This window comes from Vespula vulgaris, chromosome 20 (assembly GCF_905475345.1).
Source record: "Vespula vulgaris chromosome 20, iyVesVulg1.1, whole genome shotgun sequence".
NCBI lineage: Eukaryota > Metazoa > Arthropoda > Insecta > Hymenoptera > Vespidae > Vespula > Vespula vulgaris.
The window spans coordinates 1,730,035-1,752,411 of record NC_066605.1 but is presented as its reverse complement, the minus strand read 5'-3'; the positions used below and the strand labels follow the sequence as shown (position 1 = coordinate 1,752,411).

Genomic DNA, 22,377 nt, shown 5'->3' with positions numbered 1-22,377 from the left:
AATACTAGCCGATCGTAAATCCATTTGATACATTGTCGGTACGGTTCGTTTATTGAGATACACGCTCTCTTTATGTCAGTCCCCTATCGCCTCTGTTACGAATTTATTTCCGATATTTTCTTTTGTAACGATCGAAAAAAGATAGTTACTCGTAATCGGTCTCGTGAACTCGATTTCGATTTCGATTACGATTTCGATTTCGATTTTTCGAATTCGATGAGATTATTTCAGAGATAATAAAATAAGAGAAAACGAAGACGAAGATGAAAAGAAAAACAAAAAATAAGATGAAAAAGATGAAGATAAAGTACTTTCGAATAAATTGAACATGAAAAAACGCTGTTCGTTAGAACATAGATAATCATTTCTGCATATATAACATGAGAATATTTATCGTTTAAGAAATACATTCTATTAACAAAGAAAAGAACTTTCGTTCTAATTTAGAATCAATCTAAAAAGAGAGGAGAAAAGAGAGAAAAGAAGAAGAAAAAGAAGAAGAAAAAGAAGAAGAGTAGAAGGATGGATTAGCGCATATTGCATGCGTTCGTAAATTTAACGTTAGTATTCGGTTAGTTCGCTTAGCGCACCAGTACCACCAGTACCACCATCACCATGACCATCACCGCCACCATTACCGCTATTACCACCAGTACTACTACCAGTACTATCATCACCACCACCAAAACCACCACTACGAAAGGTAACCGATATTCCATGAAAGATTTTCTGGCATAATGGCGAATGGAATTTTTATGAAGCGGCATTTTTCGGAGTTGAATGTTTCATCGAAGCATTTGCCGAACTTTCTATCTTTCTCTGTGAAAGATCGTCTGATTCTCTATAACTATATCTATATGTTTGAAATAGAAAGAGATGGAAATGAAGAAAGAGAGAGAGAAAGAGAGAGAGAGAGAAAGAGAAAGAGAAAGAGAAAGAGAGAAAGGAAAGATTTCTCTTACCTTCACACGTTCATGTAGGTAAGGATGCAGGAACGTCGTCACCCCGAAGAAGCTTTCTTCTTCCTCACCCTCTTACCTCTCCCAACTTTACCGTCTGAGGTCTTCTCCTCTTCAAGCCACCCTACACCCAAAGCATTTCTGTATGCCACTAACCGAATCTCTCTCTTTCTCTTTCTCTCTCTCTCTCTCTCTCTTTCTCTTTCTCTTTCTCTCTCACTGACATAGGCATACATACGTACCTACACACACAGATATACACATATACATAGATACAGTTCTATATATCGAATCTATTCTTCGTGAAACCGTTAAAAGCTTTATTCCCTGCACAGCCTGTCCTGCTACTACTACTTCTCTCTTTCTCTATCTTTCTATCTCTCTCTCTCTTTCTCCTTCTCTCTTTCATTTCATTTCTCGATCAAGAATCTCGATGGATAGCGTGTGTATTCGTTCTAATGCCGAATAGCGTTTACCACCCTACTATCTCCTTCTCTCTCTATCTATCTCTCTCTTTCACTCACTTTCTCACTAACATTCACTCTTTCTGTCACATATATCTACTATCTATCTATATACATATATATATATATATATATATATATATATATATATATATATATATATATTCACAGATACGAACGAGTTCCCCTTCGACCTATCGCGACGTAATTTCGGATCCTAGCGAGCTTTAGAACGAGCAATTCCCACCTTTGCGCAGTGGAAAAGGGAGTGGAGTCCTTTGAACTTCCGCTTCGTCGAAAGATTTCGAGAAATAAATCTACCGGAATTCTCCTCGACCGTCCCATGCTTCTCTCTCTCTCTCTCTCTCTCTCTCTCTCTCTCTCTCTCTCTCTTTCTCCCTCTCTCTCTCTCTTTCTCTGTCTCTGTCTCTCTCTCTATCTTACTCTTTCGATCGTCAAAGTCCCAGATTACGTAGAAGCGATTCTTGATTCTTCGTCTCGTGAGTTCTTGAACGAAAGTCTCGAACAAGTCATACGCTGTTTCATGTTCTCGACACAACATTCCACATATATGCACATATACGCATACACGCACATATATACATATATATATATATATATATATATGTACAATGTATGTATCTAAGTACGAACAAGTCGTAAAGTCGAAAGATTTCTACTACTCCACGTTTGTATCTGTAATATTCTTATATGTACGAGAAACTAGTATAGATTTATGTATGTATGTACGTATCTATGTATTTATCTATCTATGTATATATGTATGTATGTTGTAACACCCCCTACGATCTCTTCGATGCATCCAAAGATCTTTCTTTCTTCCCTTCTTTCTTCCTTTCTTTCTTACATTCTTTCTATCTTTCTTTCTTTCTTTTTCTCTCTTCCTGATCTCTCTCTTTCTCTCTCTCTCTCTCTCTCACAAAAAAGAGAGAGAAAGAGTCACGAAGATTCGATGAAAGAAAAGAAAAAGAAAAGCTCTCGTCGAGTTCGTAGAACTTTTCGAACCGCAGCACACAGAGTCCTCATCGTTCAATTTCCGCGGATCGTCGAGTCACGGCACGTATCGATCTTAGGATCTCTTCTTCTTTTTCTGTCACTTTCCTGTATCTTTAGGGAGAGGAAGAGAATGAGAGAGAGAGAGAGAGAGAGAGAGAGAGAGACAGAGAGGGAGAGAGAAAGACTGTCGAAATAAAAATTCGTTTAATTTGATTGAAGTAATACAATGAAATCGATAAAATCTAGTAGGGGATTATTTAACATGGTATTAACATTTTGTGAATGAATATGAAACAAATCATTCTAGTATTTTATATCTAAAGACAGTAGTATTTCATTGAATATTTTCCATCAAAATAAATAAATAAACAAATAGTATGATATTGACTTGATTGATAGACAAGCTGTCGAAATTATTGAAGCAAAAAGTAAATATTAGTATTCTATCTCTAAATAAACAATAGCGTTTCATTCAATATTTTCTATCAAAATAAATAGTAAATAAATATTATAGTATCGACTTGATTGATAAGCAAGTAATCGAAATTATTGCAGTAAAACGTAAATACTATTTTATATCTAAACAAACAACAATATTTTATACAATACTTCTTATTAAAATAAACAATAAACAAATAGTAGAATATTGATTTGGTTAATAAGTAAATTATCGATATTTGTAGTGCAAAGAGAACACAAGTATTTACTTCGATAAAAAATACTGCAAATTTTTACTTTATTTATTGTCGAATTGGAACAATTCAACCTGTTCTTTTTGTATTTCTTTTTTCCTTCTTCATTTTTATGATACTAATTATAATCGTATATTCAGAAGTAACGAGGCAGAAGATTTACATAAATATCGAGCCGGGGGGATGACAAAAAGTTGTAGAAAGAGGAAGAGAAAGAAAAAGAGAGAGAGAGAGAAAGAGAGAGGCAGAGAGAAAAAGAGAGAAAGGAAAAAAGAGAGAGAAAAGAAAAGAACGAGAGAGAGAGAGAGACTCGAGAAAGAGGGTATCGAGTTTAGCATAATTGCGTTTGAAACGACGATTAGCGTCGTATCAAAAGCATCAAAGTATCTTTTGGAATCTATTATCGGGCAAACGAAGCTCACTATGTAAAGAAATAACGAATGTTTCCTGGATTGTTTCGTCGTCTCAAACGAAGAAAGAAAAAGAGAAATGAAAGGAAAGGGGGAGAGAAAGAGAAAAAGAAAGAGAGAGAGAGAAATAGAGAGTTTCAGAAATTGGGACAACAGAGTAGGAGGAGAAAGAGAACGAAATATATCGAGGATTTATGTATGAAAAAGAAAAAGAGAGAAAGAGAGACTGAGTAAGAGAAGAAAGAATCTTTCGATAGATAGAAAACAAGAAAGAGAGAGAGAGAGAGAGAAGAAGAGAGAAAGATAAAAAGAGAAAAAGAAAAAGAGACAGAAACGTGAGATTACGAGTTTATATGGGTTTCCCGCGTTTGCCACGAAGCTTCGCGATCGAACATTCGATTTTGAAACATTTTTCCTCCCGATCCTATGCTCTCCTTCTCCTCCTCCTCCTCCTCCTCCTCCTCCTCCTCAATACAGATTTCCGCCTTTACCATTCCCTCTCTCGAAACTCTCGAAGCGGCATAAGCAACGTACTAGCCGGATCATTCTCCAATGGCGGCGAAGGTGGATACTCATGAAAGTATATTGCACTTTCCGCCACGGTTTACAACGCGTTGCATTCTCTGATGATTGGATTGAAAATCGATCCTCGACGATTGCGTGTTATTGGAAGCGACAGTCTACGGATGCTGGACAGAAAGATGTTCTCTCTTTTTCTCTCTCTTTCTCTCGTATCTTCTTTTCGCCTATGCTTATCCGCTTTCCCCTTCTTCCTCTTCTACCGTCCTCAATCTCCAAACCAAACACTCCAAAACTCGGCTGCTTCGCGTCCTACCACTGTTTCATATACATACATATATATGTACACATATATATGTATATATATATATATATATATATATGTATATACATGTTTGTGGTATGTGTGCATGTATGTATACGTTTGTACATGTAAATACATGTGTATATACACGCATAGAACTCGACAGCAATGTCTACTACGGCTCTTTCCGGTATGCAAGATGGAAATAAACAAATGGGAGCACTTTGGAAATCAGATTGCACTGGGAGTAAGCGTGCTCTCTCTCTCTCTCTCTCTCTCTCTCTCTCTCTCTCTCTCTCTCTCTCTCTCTTTCTCACTTTCTCTTTTTCTCTCTCTATCTATCTCTATCTCTGTCTATATCCCTATCTCTCTTTCTCTTTCTCCTCCTTTCTCTTTATCTCTTGGATGCTCGGATCTAACACATCGACTAGAGACAACTGTGAGAAACATCGAATCGATGTGTAACAACGAACAAACACGATACTATACCTACTTCGCGGTTATGGAAGCTTTCGAATAGTTGCCGGAAAAAGCGGGGGAAAGGTTTTAAAAAGCGATTGCCGTTGAAAATATTCGTTCATCGAATCGAATCGAAATATCGTAATACGATATTTTAGATCGAGTAGGAGCTATCGTTTTCTGAAAGCTACGAGACTAGTATGGCTTTGAAAATGATCGATCACTTTAATCCGAGACACGCACGTGCGCCCGCGCACGCATACACAATACACACGTACACACATACACGTTGGACCATGATTCTATGAAGAAAAGTAAAATTTTTGTAATAGATAAGAGAAATCAATATGAATAGATATGAAATAAAATAATAGGAGTTATCTGTTACTAAAAAAAAAAAAAAATCGATATTTTTATATAACAAATAATACCGAAAGATTTAGTATTACATGTCATAAAATGGATCGAGAAGGATCTAGTATTTCAGAGAGAAATAAAAAGATAAATCTATGGTGGTAACGTTCCGACAATGTTCCATCTGACAAGACGAATTTCTTTGCATGCTATGTCTTTCTCTCTTTCTCTCTCTGATATCTGAAATCCTCAGATACAAATGCACGTGTAGGAAAATGTTCATAAACATCACGAAACTCGTGAGAATTTTCGTGATATTTCAAATGGATCGTAAACGTAATCGTAATTTTTGAAATCGCCATTTGTGTGTGCATACATATATATATATGTATGTGCTTATCATGTATATATGTATTCCTTATCGAAATATAATCTTCGTTATGACAATTTCTCTCATCTAGTTTATGGACTTTAAAAATGAAAATATGTGGCGAGAAAGATTAGAAATAAATGGAGAAAACGATTTATATCACCGGACGTGTTTTAATATCTAGTTTCATTGTGATAAATTATTTATCTTTTTCTAATGTTATATATATATATATATATATATATATATATATATATATATACATTTTTTTCTTTTTTCTTTTATTTTCTTCTTTTACATTTTTCATTTCAAATATATTTCACAGCACGGAAGAATTTCCTACCTGTGTTTCGTGCATCGATCGTTACGAACAAAGGATCAAACGTTATAATAATAATGGCGAACCAATGGAAGCAACCTCGATAGTATCAGTTTCTGACCGAGTCATGATCGATCGATCGTAGGTACACATTCATCGTGACGTTTCTTATCTAAACGATCTTTCGCGTTTAAGTGAATACAGACCAAGAACGATGACCCTTAAAATTAAAGAAATAATAAAACGAATAAATGATTTGTCCTTTCGATTTGATAATAAAATTATAGGCTGAAACGTCGTCGTCGGCGTCGTCGTCGTCTTCGTCGTCGTCGTTTCAAAATAATTGCTATAAATTATCGAGCAATTCAGGCGTGCCGATCACGAAATTCGAAAATTTGACGAGTAAAACGAAAACGAATCGAGAGAACTGGGAAAATTGGTAGATCAATTCATTATGTCGAGGTGAAAAGCGTGTACGTGGCATGTGTCGAGGGGGAACAAAAAAAGGGCTCTACGCAGCAATAAATCAAGACTCAACGTTATTAACTATACCTAAGTAATATAAGAAAACAAAAAAGAAAAAGAAAAAGAAAAAGGAAAAGAAAAGAAAAGAAACAAAATGGAAAAAGAAAAATATTGGTGATTAAATAAGATAAAAAACTCTGTAGATGATATAACTACGACGTATCTCTGGCGTGCAAACGAGTATAAATCAGAATTATTAGTTTTACGTAGAGGCACTTATGATATTAAATATTTAAAATGCAATGTAAGATCAGGTGTTAAATTTTCTATGTGAATCTTGATAACACATGTGTTTCGTTGCATTGGATTTACATAATAGATGCATTATTATAGGCAAGAAAAAAAAATACAACGATGTAAAATTACTCATCCTGGTTTTAACCAAAAAAAATTTCTCTGTATACTATTCTTTTAATCACCCATCAGAGATTCGTCATATTTTTTTTTTAAACTCTCTCTCTCTCTCTCTCTCTTTTTCTTTCTCTTTTTCTCTCACACACTCTCTCTTTCACTCTCTCACTCTTACTATCTCTTTCATCTCGGTCTTTATCGACTTGTTCCTCCTTCGAAAACGATTTTCGAAACATTCCCAGGACAAATGGAGTTACGACGAGAGACCCAACGAAAGTTTACATCGTGTAACACGTGTGAAAACATCGCCGCGATACTCCGAATTCTGGTACAATACGTCAGCGTGCAGAGTTAACCGAAAAAAGCGTATGTTCGATCGGGGGGAAAAAAAAGGAACGATTGAAAGCTGATCGAGAAAAAAAAAGAAAAAGTAGAGGAGGGGTACTGCAGGGGACACGTTTTTACGGTTGCAACGATTTGCTTCCTACCGATTTCGAGTTTTTTTTGTCAAAAGCGATGGATAATTATTCACGTTCGATTACCATAGCAAAATTCTATAAAGAAAATCGATAGATAGACGTAGAGATAATGGATATACATACATATATATAAAGAGAGAGAGAGAGAGAGAGAAAGACAGAGAATTTATACTAGTATATTAGAAAATTATCTAGATGTGTTGGAATAATTCATAGAAAACTGCTCTTGCTTTACTCGTATTATTAACACACACATACTGTGTGTATATATATACATATTTAATGGAAATTGTTTTTAGTCCTAGTTATATTCGAGTTAAGAGGATTAATGTCAAAATAATAGATTATGATTACGAATCAGTACATTGAATAGGATAAATCATGAATCATGAATGGAACAAACTATCCTCATATACATTGAGTATTTCACTACTTTGATTCTTTCTCCCCTTTCTCTATATAAATCTCTTTGTCAGTACATACGTACGTATATATACATATATATAGTATGTATATGCATGTATAGATGTTTCAATGTATTTCTATTGATCACGTAGTATAACTAAAACATTAGATTTCATTGTATAATTGAAACGTAGATCTCTGCAATTGATGAGAATTTAATCTATATAAACCGAGAGAGAACTCGATTGATCTTCGTCGATTGGATTTATTCAGTAAATAACATAAATAAGTATTAAGTTTTTCAAGTGTATCCAATAAAAAGAGAAAATTTAGAATGGAGAACGTGGAAATTTAGGAAATGCGAGTACACGTGCATGCGACCGAAGAAAAAGGTGCGTAATCTATTCGAACAACACGTCATGTACTTAAAGCTCGACGTAGAGATATAGTATATATATGTGTGTGTGTTTGTAGACGTGTGTATATATGTATATATGTGTACGTGTATAAGGTAAAGTGAAACACAGGCGCCGCACTTTTTACAAGGCAGTCTGCGATTTAACAAATCGATCCGAATGCCACCTCGTAAGAAACAAAAATTGCTTGAAAGGATTTGCTTTCTAGGTTTTGCCTTCTAAGTAATTTTAAATAAATGTAAACAAAATATTATTTATAAAAAAATATATACGATATAAATGATATTTCTTTAGATTTACAAGAAAAACTTAAAGTTAGAAGAATTAATATCTGTTTACATTTATAAGAATGTTTTTTTTTTTCTTTTTTTTTTTTTTTTTTTTTTACATTTATTATGATATAAAGAAAGAAATATTTCATAATTCTTTCTAAGTTCCAAATTCTCTCTCTTTCTCTTTTTCTAATAAAAATTCTAGATTCTTTCTAATACAAATCCTAGATTCTTTCTTATATAAATTCAAAATTCTTTCTAATATAAATTCTTTCTAGATTCTTTTTAATATAAATTCTAGATTTATTCTAATATAAATTCTACGTAGTTTCTAATATACCGACAGATTTTCATACTGAAATATGATGATTTATTTCTTCAGCGGATAGTATCAGTAATGATAAAAAATGTTTTCCGAAAAAAAATAATCATAGAAAGGAATTATAAAAACATAAAAAATAACGAGAATAGGGGAAAAATCAAAGTCGAAACTGTAAATAAATTGATTGAAATGTAAAATATCGTAAAGCCTCGAGTATGTTATTTTAATAATGGCGCGTGGGCGCGCACTTCGATACATCATCGGGTAGTAGCGTTGAGAACGAAAGCGTAGTTGTGATAGGTCGGTAGAAATTGAGTTTACCACGTGTACCAAAGTGGATTATATTTGTTTCGCGATGTATTTCGCGACGCATGGGAGATAAATTTTCGGCTCCGTGGTTCCCTCGCCCTCTTCTCGTTTCTCCTGAAATCTAATCTCGGCTTGTCGCGGTGTTAGCGTATTGTTAATTATTTCACGAATCCGTCCTAACAAAATTTCCTGCTTTGCGTGTAACCTCCTAACGGATATTCATCAGCGACTATGCGGAGGATATTACTAGGGAACGTTGAAACGTGCGTATGTATCTACTTATTAATTTTCGAGTAAGAGAAAGATAGACGAAATGGATGAATGAGAATAGATAAAGCCAAAGATAAAGAGAGAAAGAGAAGGACAGGAAGAGAGATAGAGAAAAGTCGAGTCTAATCTAGCCTTTGGTGGATAACTTTGTGAAGGCAATCCAACTATCTTGTATATGTAGTGAACAAGAGAGAAGGAAATACTATGTGTAACTATGAAGATGATAGCCGAAGGCTCTAAGATCCAGCACGTAGACTCGAACTCGTGAACAAGCAGTTCTCTCTCTTCCTTTCTCTCTCTCTCTCTCTCTCTTTTGCTCTTTCTATAGTTCCTTGTATTTTGCGGATTCTCACGAGAGTAAATGTGACAATGAAAGCTTGGAACAGACAAGAGAGAGTTATATATATATATTGTACAGATACATATATGTGTGTGTGTGTGTGTGTGTATATATATAAATACAGACTCCTCGGACTTTACTTTCGTAATACGTTCGGTTTCGTAACGAACTTGTTACAAGTTATACGAGTTACTAGCGCGACTTTAGTTATACGAGTTATAAAAATACGAGAGATGATTTTACGTTTTTTCTTTTTCACATTATTTCTTCTTTTTTTTTCTCAATATTAAAATTTTAGATGAAATCGTTTCAATGAAATAATCTATACGAAGCATAACGTGCATAAATCATAAACGAGCACCTACCCTGTCCGTCAGATTTCACGTTAAGGTAACAAGTTAACGGACTAGTATACGGACCGATTAATCCAACAAGTATTAACACAAAGTACATGCATCTTTATACGTGTGTGTGTATAGCTAGCTAGGTGTTTCTAAAGTAATAAGTATGTATGTGTGTTTGTATGTGTGAGCCCGTGCGTAAATTTTACTAACAACTATGTCGACCTTATAGGAAAGTTCAAGAGGCTAAAAGCTTCGAAATCTGGCATAAAAATTGAAATACTTACTGGTAGAGATATGCAACGAAAAAAGAGAGAGAGAGAGAGAGAGAAAAGTCGATATATCGAAAGGAATTATCGTGTATTGCGATCGGCCTCGAAACTTTCCTTCGAGCAGTGAGTTATGCACAAAGCTTTTCGATGCTTGCCGAAGAAGTTCGACTAAGCTACGAACACGACGGTATAAGAATTCGGTATACGCGCTAGAGCAAGAGAGCATAAGAGAGAAAAAGAGAGAGAAAAAGAGAGAAAGAGAAAGAGAGAGAGAGAGAGAGAAAGAGGAAAAAGGAAAGAGAGAAAATTTGTGACTTCTTCATTAATGGTAATGATCGCGTTCTAGAAGTCTTCGAGAACTCGCGAAAGGAAACATCACGATTTGTATTCAGGACGACGATATGGCCGAGTCTGTATGTAACCACAACGGAACAAGGTTCGAGCCAAGTCTCGAACGGAGAAACTGAAGGGTAGGGGGATGATAGGGTGGTGGTAGATGGGGTATATCGGGCTGGGCTGGATTCGCGAAATAAACTCGAACGATATGAGGGTTGTGCAAAACTGGAAAAAGAGGTTGAGGTTCTCTCTCGTCCATGTACATCGACTTCCGACGATAAAAGTGAGCTAAGACCAACGCACACAGTGATCTTTTTACATGAACGTCATCCTGAATGACTATACTCTCTTTCTCTCTCTTTTCTCTCTCTCTCTTTCTTTCTGTTTCTTTTTCTCTTTCGAGTTACATCCGAGGATGGGTTTTAAAAAGACTTTATTTGGCGACGCCACTGCTCCGCGTCTCATTGCCCACCATAATCGATGGAAATCGATAAAAAAGAAAGATAGTGAATATATCGAAATAGGCAATTCTTTGTATCGAATCACCTAAAAGAACAACGTTATGCATTCTCTCTCTCTCTTTCTCTCTCTCTCTCTCTCTCTATCTATCTATCTATCTATCTATCTATCTGTCTGTCTGTCTTTCTCTTTCTTCCTCCCTTGCGAATTTCGAATACACGTGCCACGAGAAATGACTTCCCATAGACTTTCGGGAAACTGAAAAATGTCGTACGTATTATCGATATAGGAAATGCTGAGCTATTCTCCTACGATATTCCTCGTTTCGTATCTATCAAATATTCTCGATCGTACCTAGATATATAGGTACAAATGTATGTACATTCGTACATTCCGAAATCCATTGTTTTTTGTCGATCAACATCGAGAAAAAGCTTTAGAATTTTTTCTGTCCGGATAAAACCGATACACGAGTTTTCTTCGAAAGAAAAAAGGAAAGTTGTATGAGACTGACTTTTTAAAGATTTGTATTAGATAGATCGATCTTAGTTATACTATTTTAATATTCACGTCATAAAGATTATTTTGTAACATATAAAAAATTTACGTTGTTTATTTACGATTTTTTTTTTTTAATCCACCATTCGTCAAATATATTTTACTACAATAATAATAATAATAATATATTATAATATGAAAGATAAAGTAATTTAAAAAAAAAACAAAATATAAAGTTCAACACTCCTCAAATAATTCATCTTCAAAAAGGTATAATTTGACATATGGTTTTTTATTCTTGTTTACTTTTATTTATTTACTTTTTTTTCGTAGATATAAATAAAAAAATTTCTGCATATGCACACACTGACTCGATTCTTAAGTTACGCGTGAAAGATATATAATCTATGCAGGTTTATACACCGATTCGATAGGCTTACAGTGGGGACGCTGTTCCCCTATTATGCTTTGTAGTTCATATTTTGTTCATACCTGTCGCTGAAGTCACACAACCCTTCCAGCAAAAGATGTTGAACAGTCTTAAATTAGCACGTGTAAACTACGTCTCTTCTACGAGTAAGTACTTGCTTTCGTTAGTTTATACACGTTAATTTCATGCAAGTACTTGAGCTAGTTCGTAATTCTTGTGAGTTTACTAAGCATACGTATGAGCGTGTATTACGAAACCTTATACATAAGTATAGTAGGAAAGGGACAAGCATACGTAAGTAGTTTGAAGTCTCTTAACTTACAGTAGAAGTATGTATATATATATATATATATATATATATATATATATATATATATCTGATCGCAAAGTTTAGGTATGTTAAGAATATCGAAATATTAACCTGATAATACCTACAGATAAACCGAAAGAAAATTTGATTTTTATCGATGGATATAGATACAATTCGATCGTAAAATACGTCGGATAAAAATATTCCACGATTTATACAGGATCTTTATCAGGATAATTTCATTGTTGTAACAAGCTAACTCATGAAAACTAAAGAAACTTTAAGAAAAGAGCAAGAGAAGTGCAAGTTCGAAGAAGAGTCTTTTGCTAATCGATTATCGTGGTTTTATCTTGGTTGAGAATAATAAAACACAACAATAAAAGCGAAGAAGAGAAAGAAAAGAAGACAAGAGAAAGAGAAAGAGAAAGAGACGGAAATTAGTTCTGTTCAGCAACGAGAGTCCATTGCTGAGGATCATTTTCGTTTTACTGGCACGTCTACTATCGATATCCGAGAAACGTCGGGTTAATTACTGTCGAACTTTACGACACCTCGCGAGCTACGTCTATCTGTTTTATACGATAAAAGGGGAGAAAGAGAAAGAAGGAGAAAGAGGGAGTGAACAAGAAGAAGAGGGACGCTGATTGATTGCCCCAGGGTTATCGAGATCGCTGTAAAATAAATTCATCGTTGTGGAAGAGCGAATAGGAAGATTGTTCTCGATGAGTAAACGTCGTAGAATAAACCTAATCATCCCCCTTTTTTAAGAATACTCTATCAAATTTCAACGATACACGCGATTTTATTATAAACGATTTATAAAAAAATAAATATCAATAAAAACAGGACAATACGTGCGATGGATAATTATATGAAGATAAGAAAAAAAAAAGAAAAAGAAAAAGAAAAGGATCCCAATGAATATTTTCGATCTATTTCGCGTTCACGTTTTAAGCCGCACGTTTCTTTCGAAATTCGAATATATATTAATAAACGAGAGAAAGAGTACGTGTCATATACATACGTGTATGCATACATATAATAAAAAAAAAAAAGAAAAAAGAGAGAAACGGATGTCTTATAAATATTTTCGACGTATCTCGTGTTCATGTTTCAAGTGCACACGTTTCTTTCGAAATTCGAATATTAATAAACGATAGAATACGTGCGATATAAATAACATACATACGTACCTACGTATGTACGTACGTACGTACGTATGTATAATAAAAATAAAAGGAGAAAAGGAAAAGAAGAAGACAAAAAAAAAAGAATTCCTACAAATATTTTTGATATATCTCGTGCCTATAGTAAGGTTTCTTCTGCAGTTTCGTAAAATTCATCGTAACGCGAGAGTAAAATTGATTTCGAAGAATAACAGATACGTCATTCACGTGACAAATAATTAGATCGATCGAAGGAGATACGGAAAAATATGAGAGAAAATTTTCGATCGAGTGAATAGTTCAATCCGAACAAAAGGAAATAATAAAGATACATATGATATATCCGAACCCCCATACATTCATACATACATAGATCGTCGTGATTCATTTTTCAAATGAAAAGAATAAGGTTTTAGGTAGTTTCGTATCTAATCTCGAGAGATGAGCTACTGGTCATCACTTTACTCTGGTCCATGCCCTCTCAGGGGATTAGTCAAATCCCAAAATAATACCGTGGGCGAGCAGCACCGTGCAACGGTACAAATGGCAGCAGCAATGTAAATCAGCATCGCTGTTTCTCTCTCTCTTACTCTCTCTCTCTCTCTCTGTCTGTCTTTCTGTCTGTCTGTCTGTCTATTTGTCTCTCTCTCTCTCTCTCTCTCTCTCTCTCTTCATCTTCCATCTCCTTTCTATTCCTCTCCGAATTTGAACGATCTAATCGGCAACGATGTTGGTACGTCGCAATAGAAACGCCCCTGTAATACAATTAGAGTACATTACCGCAGCTTACACGGTACGCTTTCTTAAGCAAATATCCTCCGATTGAATGGGACGCTTATGCTACGATGGCATAGGACAAACACATGCTTAATTCCGTACGGAATAATCGAATCGTTTGGCGATCGTCTTCAGTTAGAATTACGGAATTTGGAGGATACCTAGGAAATCCATATTGTTACGACGATGGTACGGAATATGTCCATTATGGGGAATGAATATTTCTTTCCCTTCCCTTTTTTTTTCTTTCTTTCAATTTTCTTTTTCTTTTTCATTCTTTTTTTTCCTTCTTTTTTTCTTTCTTTCTTTCTGCTTGATTTCTTTCGCTTTCTTTTTTTTTTTTTTTTTTTCTTTAACAAATCGATCAGGATTTAATGAATTTCACAGAGAGATATAGAAACGTTCCTCGCGGTGAGCGTGTGGAAATAGCGATATACCGAGTGGTCACCGAGCCACAGGGACAATATTTTTTCACGAAACGATCGTGTCATTCGTTGAAAGCTCGCGATTCTCTGTTTTGATTTCTGACGGTAGCGTACAGAGAGTGGGAAAAAAAGAAAGAGAGAGAGAGAGAGGGGGGGGTGAAGCAGAGAGGACTTGAAATAACTCGTGGCAGGAGAAACGACGTCTATTAATAGTTTAGAAGAGAGCATCATCTTTGTCGCGAGTTCGGTAGGTATCTCTCGTCTCTGGTTTTCTTGTAAAATTCATCGGTGAGCAACGATAGTAAGGGGTTTTACCTTTGTGCGTTTACGAAGTATCGGATAACGATCGATCGATCGATCGATTGATTGATTGATCGATCGATCGATCGGTCGGTCGGTCGATCAATACCAAAGTTCGAGTTTGAAAGAAAGGACACGAAAAGCGCCGCCGCAGCCGCCACCGATCGTCTGGTGAATGTACGATGCGCCTAGACGGGTCGAAAATAGATCTAGGGAATTGGAGTTGCAGTATAGAGTATAAGAAAACGGAAGCTGAGAGGAGAAGCAGTGAGGAGGAAGAGGAAGAAGAAGAAGAAGAAGAAGAAGAGGAGGAGGAGGAGGAGGAGGAGAAGGAAAAAGAAGAAGAGGAAGAAGAGGAAGAAGAAAAAGGGGAGGGTAAAGCAAAAGTTGAGTTGTTGGACAAAGACGTAACGAGACTTTGAGAAGAGAGTTTTGGCGAGCCGAAGACACTGAACTTGGAATGATTCTCGGAGCTTGCTCACCTATAAGCCGACTACTGGAAGGAAGTTAAAATCACGTTGGTGTGAATCTAAATAAAGAACTATGGAGAGGAGAGAGTGAAAAAAAAAAGAAAAGAAAGAAAAAGAAAGAGAGAGAGAGAGAGAAAGAGAAAGAGAGTGGGGAGGCATCGTGTTCCAAGAGGGATACGAGTGTAAGAATGGTAGAGAGAAACGCGTGCAACAACAGCGGTGGTGTTGGTGGTGTTGGCGGCGGCGGTGGCGGCGGCGGTAGCAGCAGCAGCGGCAGCAGCAGCGGAAGCAGCAACAACAGCAACGGGAACAAGATCAACGCATCCCTCAATGGCGTATCAAGCGTTGTCCGTGAAGGTGGAGTCAAAGTTACAGTTATCGAAGAAGCCGTTGGACTTGAGGAGGAATTGACGAGTTTACGCCGTGCCAGTAGCGCTAAATTTTCTCTATTCAAGTGGTTTAAACGAGCCGGCAGTCGGGCTGCCACGTTTGAGAAGAGAAGAAAGATACTCGATAAGATCGCTGTTGGAGAAGAAAAAGAAGAAGCAGGAGGTGAGGGAAGAGAGGAAGAGGAAGAAGAAGAAGAAGCAGGAGAAGAGGAGCAGGAGGAGGAGGAGGTGGAGGAGGAAGAGGAAGAGGACAGAGGACGACAACGTAGCGTTTCCTCGAGCGCGGAAAGTGTAGAAACGTTCTATAGTACTACAACGGTACGAAGCTTCGCCTTTCACAGCGGTGGTCTCATCACGGGTAAAGAATTGTCATTGGGTATTTTGAAGCAGGCAGCCGAAGTAGGTCCCTTCGCGGCTGGAGCCTCGAAATTGGTTGCTAACAAAGAGAACAACGTCGCGGATGTCGCCTCTACGTTGCCATCTAACGCCCATTCTCGCAGAAGGGATATCACCACGAGATATTCCCTTCAACCAACTAAAACAAGTTACTCTTCGTGCGGCAATTTTCCTTTACCGGAGAAGAGACCACTTTCCGGCACCTTGAGAAGAATTCAGGATAAGGATTCGAACGGCGAAGTTATCGTAAGGCGTAAGGTACACGTTAAAGGTAAAAGAAGAGCACCGAATCCTCCAGAAGTATCGAAGATCATCGAGGTCGATGTACGGGTGGGACAATCAAAAAATAGCAACAGACGAAAGAGACGAGCGCCGAGACCACCTGAAAATATTGAGACTTCCGAGAGTTCTTTGTCTTTAGAAGTTAGAGAGAAGCCAACTATCGCCGATGGTGGAATGGACTCGGGAAATAAGGAAGAAGAGGGACAAGTAATCAGCAACGATACCTTGATATTGCAAGGCGGCGTTCTACATTCGAAGAAGGACTTGGAAAAACAAAGTCCGAAACTTAAGAAGGATCGAATAGTTTCTAATAATTGCTGTGTCGGTGTTATCAGTGCTGGTTCTAGCTCGACACGAAACGATACGTTATCACAGGATTTGACGAACTTTCGAAACGTTGGTGACACGGGAACGCTTAGCACCGCCATGCCGCGACCTTGGTACAAACGAAGCGTCTTCGAACATTCTCGGGATTCCACGTCGTCTCGAAAGGGCGATGTACTTCGTGCATCCGCGGCTATCGGCTCGATGGACACCAAGGAAGAATGTGTCGGTGGTGCACAGGCGGTATCGTCGAGTCTTACTACGACCACTACTTCTACTTCGGCTTATTCCATGGACGCTTCCCTTTCTAGATTGAGTTTCTTTCATCGTGGTGAACGACAGATGGAGGAAAGAAAACGTGACGTCAAAAGAAAATCTGGATTATCCATCCTAACTAACATAAGCGAACTCGACAAAGAGGCTGCTGCCATCGTCCAGGAAGAACAGGCACGAGCACGTGCCTCTATGCTCTTGAAATCCTCGAGATTTACCGAGGCTTATGAAAGGACAAGCGATGTCAATGAAGAACTCGTTCAGGACATGGTAACGTCGGCGATGGAAAACTCCTCTCCGAAACAACGCGGCACCCGAGCATTGATATCAAAATTCAACGCGATAAGTAATATTACAAAAGTCACGGTCAACACAAATTTCTTCGCAAGAAGGGATCAGCAAGGCTCGAAATTCGAACAAGACGTTATCAGAAAGACTAGATTCGAACAAACCGATTGGAAAGAAAATTCCAAATTTTCACGCGTTGGTCAAGCTAATGCGCGAGTCGAGAAGGATATATCCAAGTATTTTTTGCCGCAGCAACAGCAACAGCAACAACAACAACAGCAACAGAAAACAACGACCAGAGTCGAGAACAAAGATACAGAAAGAAAAGTAGTACCTGAGAATAAGTTTACTCCAAGAAAGGATAACAACGATCGCCTGATAAAAGAGACTTCCAGTAGAATATCGTTCCTACAAAGCCAGCTCGTTGCAAATCGAATGAACGAACCTTTAACTTCTCGGACGGAAACGGTGGTGCCCTTAATGGAAGAAAAAATGAAATCTAAACAGGAATGTGCCAACGAAATAAGGGAAAAGGAAAGAAAAATGGATAACGTTATTTCCGTAGGCGGATACTTGTTATCTCGTCAGCGTGATTCTAATCAAGTTGAAAGTATAGAAAATGTTTTATCCAAAGAATCGAGAAAACAAAACGATCGTAACGTAGAAGCAAATGTGCAAAAAGAATTCACGAATATATTCGATAAAATTGATAAACAGTTACGTACTACGAAGGAATTGAAACATGCCGATCAATTAACACCAATTTCTAATCTCGAAGCAACTAAAGAGAGAGTGATATTATCTATAGAAGAAGAGAAAAACGAAGGGAGGGAAAAGGAGATAGAAAAGGAGGAAGAAGAACAAGAAGAAGGAGGAGGAAGAGAAGAGGGAGGAAGAGAAGGAATATCGAGTAAAGTGACTAAAGTCCTCGACATCCTCGTGGAAGCTGAGAAAGATGGGAAAGCAAAGAAGGCACTTATGCGATCGACGAAATCGATACCTAACGTAGATGAAACTAATCGTAAAATCGAATCGGACATGACTAAATTGAAATCATCGAACAGCAAGATATCGTCGGCGTCATTGTTGAACACTATCGAGGATCAAACTACGACGGATTTGAAGGAAATGTTGAAAGAAATGAAACATTCCTTGCCAAAACGTCCGAAACCAAAGAAACGTTTTATCGAGGAAGGATTAACTAATTTTATGGTCAAAGACGTCTTACCGAGTACAAGCAAGATTTCTTATGTCGCAAAGTCAGTGTTGAAGAAGGAAGCGACTCCATTGACCTCAACCTCTCAGATCGATTATGAGATTGAAAAGCAAAAAGTTTCTTCGTCCTCTCAAACCAGCGGAAATCTACGACGATTGAATCAACCATCAACGTCTGCAGGATGGAAACAAGAGGATGTGGTTTATAAAACATCCGGCAAAGCTGTGTCAGGCTTAGCTCTAGCTAAAAACACATTTCAATTGATTCGTCCTCGTGATTTCGCTGTGATCGAAGCTATCAAGACCACCAAGGGACAACACAAGGAAAACACTTACGCGAATGTAATCGAACGATCGCTCTACGCTAACGCTCTTGTTCATCCCTCGACTAAGCAGCAGCAGCAGCAGCAACAGCAGCAGCAGCAGCAACAGCAACGTGATGGGGATCTTTCACGTATCAAGGGAGACTCTGTGAGTGGCCGAGGATTACCGACTATTTCACCCTCGAACGAACGAAAATATCTACAGTATGACGACGAACCTAAAGAAGGTCATTAATTAAGACACGATTAAACGATTATTTTCTTTCTGATTTCCCTGATCTTCCTAAGAAAAAAAAAGAAAAGAAGATAAGAAAAAAAAAAAAAACAGGAAAAGGCAAAAAAAATATTCTACTTTCTCTCTTTGTAGAAGACGTATCCACCGGTAACATGAACACCCTGGCTATAAATCGTTTGTTAAGAAAATTAGAGGCAGCCATTGCTTCCGGTCATCATCAGCAAGCGGCAGGATTAGCAAAGGAACTCGCACGATTAAAGATTCATTGTTCCGTGATACGACAACGTACGGCACGTCTAAAGGATCGATCGATAAAAGTTAATATGTACATCGAAGACAAACTAGCTCACCAAGGTCCTATACCTCTTCAGGTAAGCGATCGTAACGTTTAATATCTATTTGTTATTTATTAAAGGACATTATACATAGTTCGGTAAGCGAACCCTTATCGTAGTTACCAACGAGGATGACTGTCGCCGAATTGAAGACGAAAGTTTACACCGAATTCGAAATACCAACGAACGTACAACGTTGGATTATTGGAAAAAACTTGGCTGATCGCGATGAGGCTACCCTTGAAGAATTACAGGCGGTCGATGGCTCACCCATTTTCTTATATCTCGTTGCACCGGGTAAGTTGTTTGAAGAAAGAAGAAGATGGAGGAGAAGCAGAACGAAGAAGAACGAAACAAAAAAGAAATAAAACAAAGAAAAGAAAAAGAACAAAACGAAAACATCGTAATCAATTTTCTAGACAATTAACTATATTAACTAAGAACAACGTCCTATCTTATTTAGAATTGCAAAAGGATTCCGTAGTGCAGGCAGAGAAATCAAACTCCGTGGAGGAACTTACGAAGGTTGAGAAGGAAATACGTCAACCGGAAGAAAAAGTAATAACGGAGAAGGAGGAAGTTAAACCGACTACTGTCACTCGCTATGAAAAACAGGTAAAATTGATTACTTGCCGCAATTTTTACGATCGGTTCGAAATCAAAAATTTTCTTCCATTAAAATTTCTAGTTCGCGAAACTCGAACTTTTCCAAATATTTCGTATTTTTTCGAGCATGTTATCGTTCGTTTTATCAAATATACATATCGTTTTGTTATCAGTTTTAAAAATTCTTGTTTTTTTTTCTTTTCTTCTATTTTCTTTTTTCTTCCTCGTTTTTTCTAAGATACACGTGCGGGAGATATGTATATCATGATATACCAGAGATATATAGCGTTGAAAAAAATAGAAAAAAAAAATAGAAATAAAAAAGAACAAAGATAAAATTAAACAGAAAGATATATATTTATAACGTTTCTCTTTCCGAATAGAAAAACTATCAAATTGATATTCGGATCTCAATTGTAGGTAGTTAACATTCTCGATAGCTTTGTTCAATCCGCGTATAGATTTCCGTTGACGAGTCTCTTTAATATTTTTATATTCTATTCTGTATTTCTCGAATCGAACGACAGATTGAGCCAGATGAAGAACAGACGCCTGAGGAAGTGAAAATGGAACGATACGAAGAACTCATCTCGTTGGAGAATTGCGATGTTATACCAAATTCCGAAGCTATCGAATGTCCAATATGTTTCGTAACATATGGTCCACGAGAGGGTGTTATTCTCAGAGATTGTTTACATATGTTTTGCAAGTATGTATGTTCTACTATAGAAAAAAATAATTTCAAAAATTATATGATATGATCGTAATAATAATAAAAATATTGCTATATCGTAATAATATAGTAATATAATACAGTAGAATGATATTATAATAAACTGTAGTTATATATTATGATACAGTAATTTAATATACCTACAATAAAGCAATTTAATAATATACTATAGTAAAATAGTTTATAATTTCCTCATAATAATTTTATCATTATTTCATCACAGACTTTGCATAGCTAACACAATAAAATATTGTGAAGAAGCGGAAGTAAAGTGTCCTTACAGAGACACCGAGTATACGTGTGAATCGACGCTTCAAGAACGCGAGATAAAGGCGGTGAGTTAGATGGCTGACTACATAGCCTTTAGGTTAAGCTAAAACATTTGTTAGAGATTAGCAGGTGAAACTAAAGACAATGACAACGTTTAGCTCGTCGAAGCGGAAGTATATCAGCAACACCTAGCCAAGTCGATAGCACAAGCAGAGAACAACGCTGGAAACAATGCCTTTCATTGCAAAACACCAGACTGTCCTGGTTGGTGCTATTACGACGATGACGTGAACAATTTTCTGTGCCCTGTATGTGGTGTAAATAATTGTCTAACGTGTCAGGTGAGTTTCATTTTCTGTTTCGTTCTTTTTGAAGGGTATTATTTTTTTCTCCTCCAATTAAAAAAAAAACTAAATAAAAAGAAGTCTGTCTTATTTTTTTCTCTTCTTTTTTCTTTTCTTTTTTTTTTTTATTTCTTTTAATACAGGCCGCACATACCGGTAAAAATTGTAAACAATATCAACAAGAGTTAAGATTGACGAAAGAGACCGATCAAGAATCTCGAAGGACAGCAGCAATGCTTGAAGAAATGGTCGACAGGGGTGAAGCATTGGCGTGTCCTACTTGTGCAGTCGTTCTCATGAAAAAATGGGGTTGCGATTGGTTAAGATGTTCCATGTGTAAAACAGAAATATGTTGGGTTACAAGAGGACCACGTTGGGGACCAGGAGTAAGTATTAAATTCAAATTTATTAATGAGGATTTTATTATACTTAAATATAGATACGAATACATATATATATGTCTGTATGTATGTATATATGTAACTACACGTTTCCTTTATCGATCGTTTTTCTCTTTCACAAAACCCAAGGGAAAGGGTGACACATCCGGAGGCTGTAGGTGCGGAGAAAATGGAGTCAAGTGTCATCCTCGTTGCAATTACTGTCACTAAGAACCATCGGAAGAGTCTGCAATTGCCTTGCCAACGGACAAACACAATGCGCCTATCTATTCAAAGCGTATATACCACTGGTACTGGTGGTTCTAACGACGTTAGAGATTCAAAATAATTTGTCATTGTACGATTTCCGAAAGAGAAAGAGAGAGAGGGGAGAGAAAGAGGGAGGGAGAGAGAGAGAGAAAAGGAGAAACAAATAAACAGAGAGAGAGAGAGAGAGTTTCTCTAAAATCAACCTCAACCTTTTGAATTTATAATTAAGAAAATTTGTAATAAATGAAGACATCACTATGGAAAATGCAAACGAATTTCAATCTAATCTTCATTACTTATAATGATAAGTTATATCGATAAGAATAAATCTAATATTATAGGTATTATGATATTATAAAATAATATTTTTATCT

General features: G+C 36.8%; 1 protein-coding gene across 1 annotated transcript; it reads left to right on the top strand.

Annotated features, from left to right (window-relative positions):
- The first annotated feature begins 14,742 nt into the window (after positions 1-14,742).
- Positions 14,743-22,268, top strand: LOC127071049 (uncharacterized). Its single transcript, XM_051009852.1, has 9 exons — positions 14,743-19,057; positions 19,198-19,436; positions 19,520-19,697; positions 19,864-20,015; positions 20,534-20,715; positions 20,963-21,074; positions 21,168-21,350; positions 21,497-21,739; positions 21,884-22,268. The coding sequence occupies exons 1-9, from the start codon at positions 15,529-15,531 to the stop codon at positions 21,962-21,964; spliced, it is 4,899 nt and encodes a 1,632-aa protein (XP_050865809.1). The 5' UTR covers positions 14,743-15,528; the 3' UTR covers positions 21,965-22,268.
- The last annotated feature ends 109 nt before the right edge of the window (positions 22,269-22,377 follow it).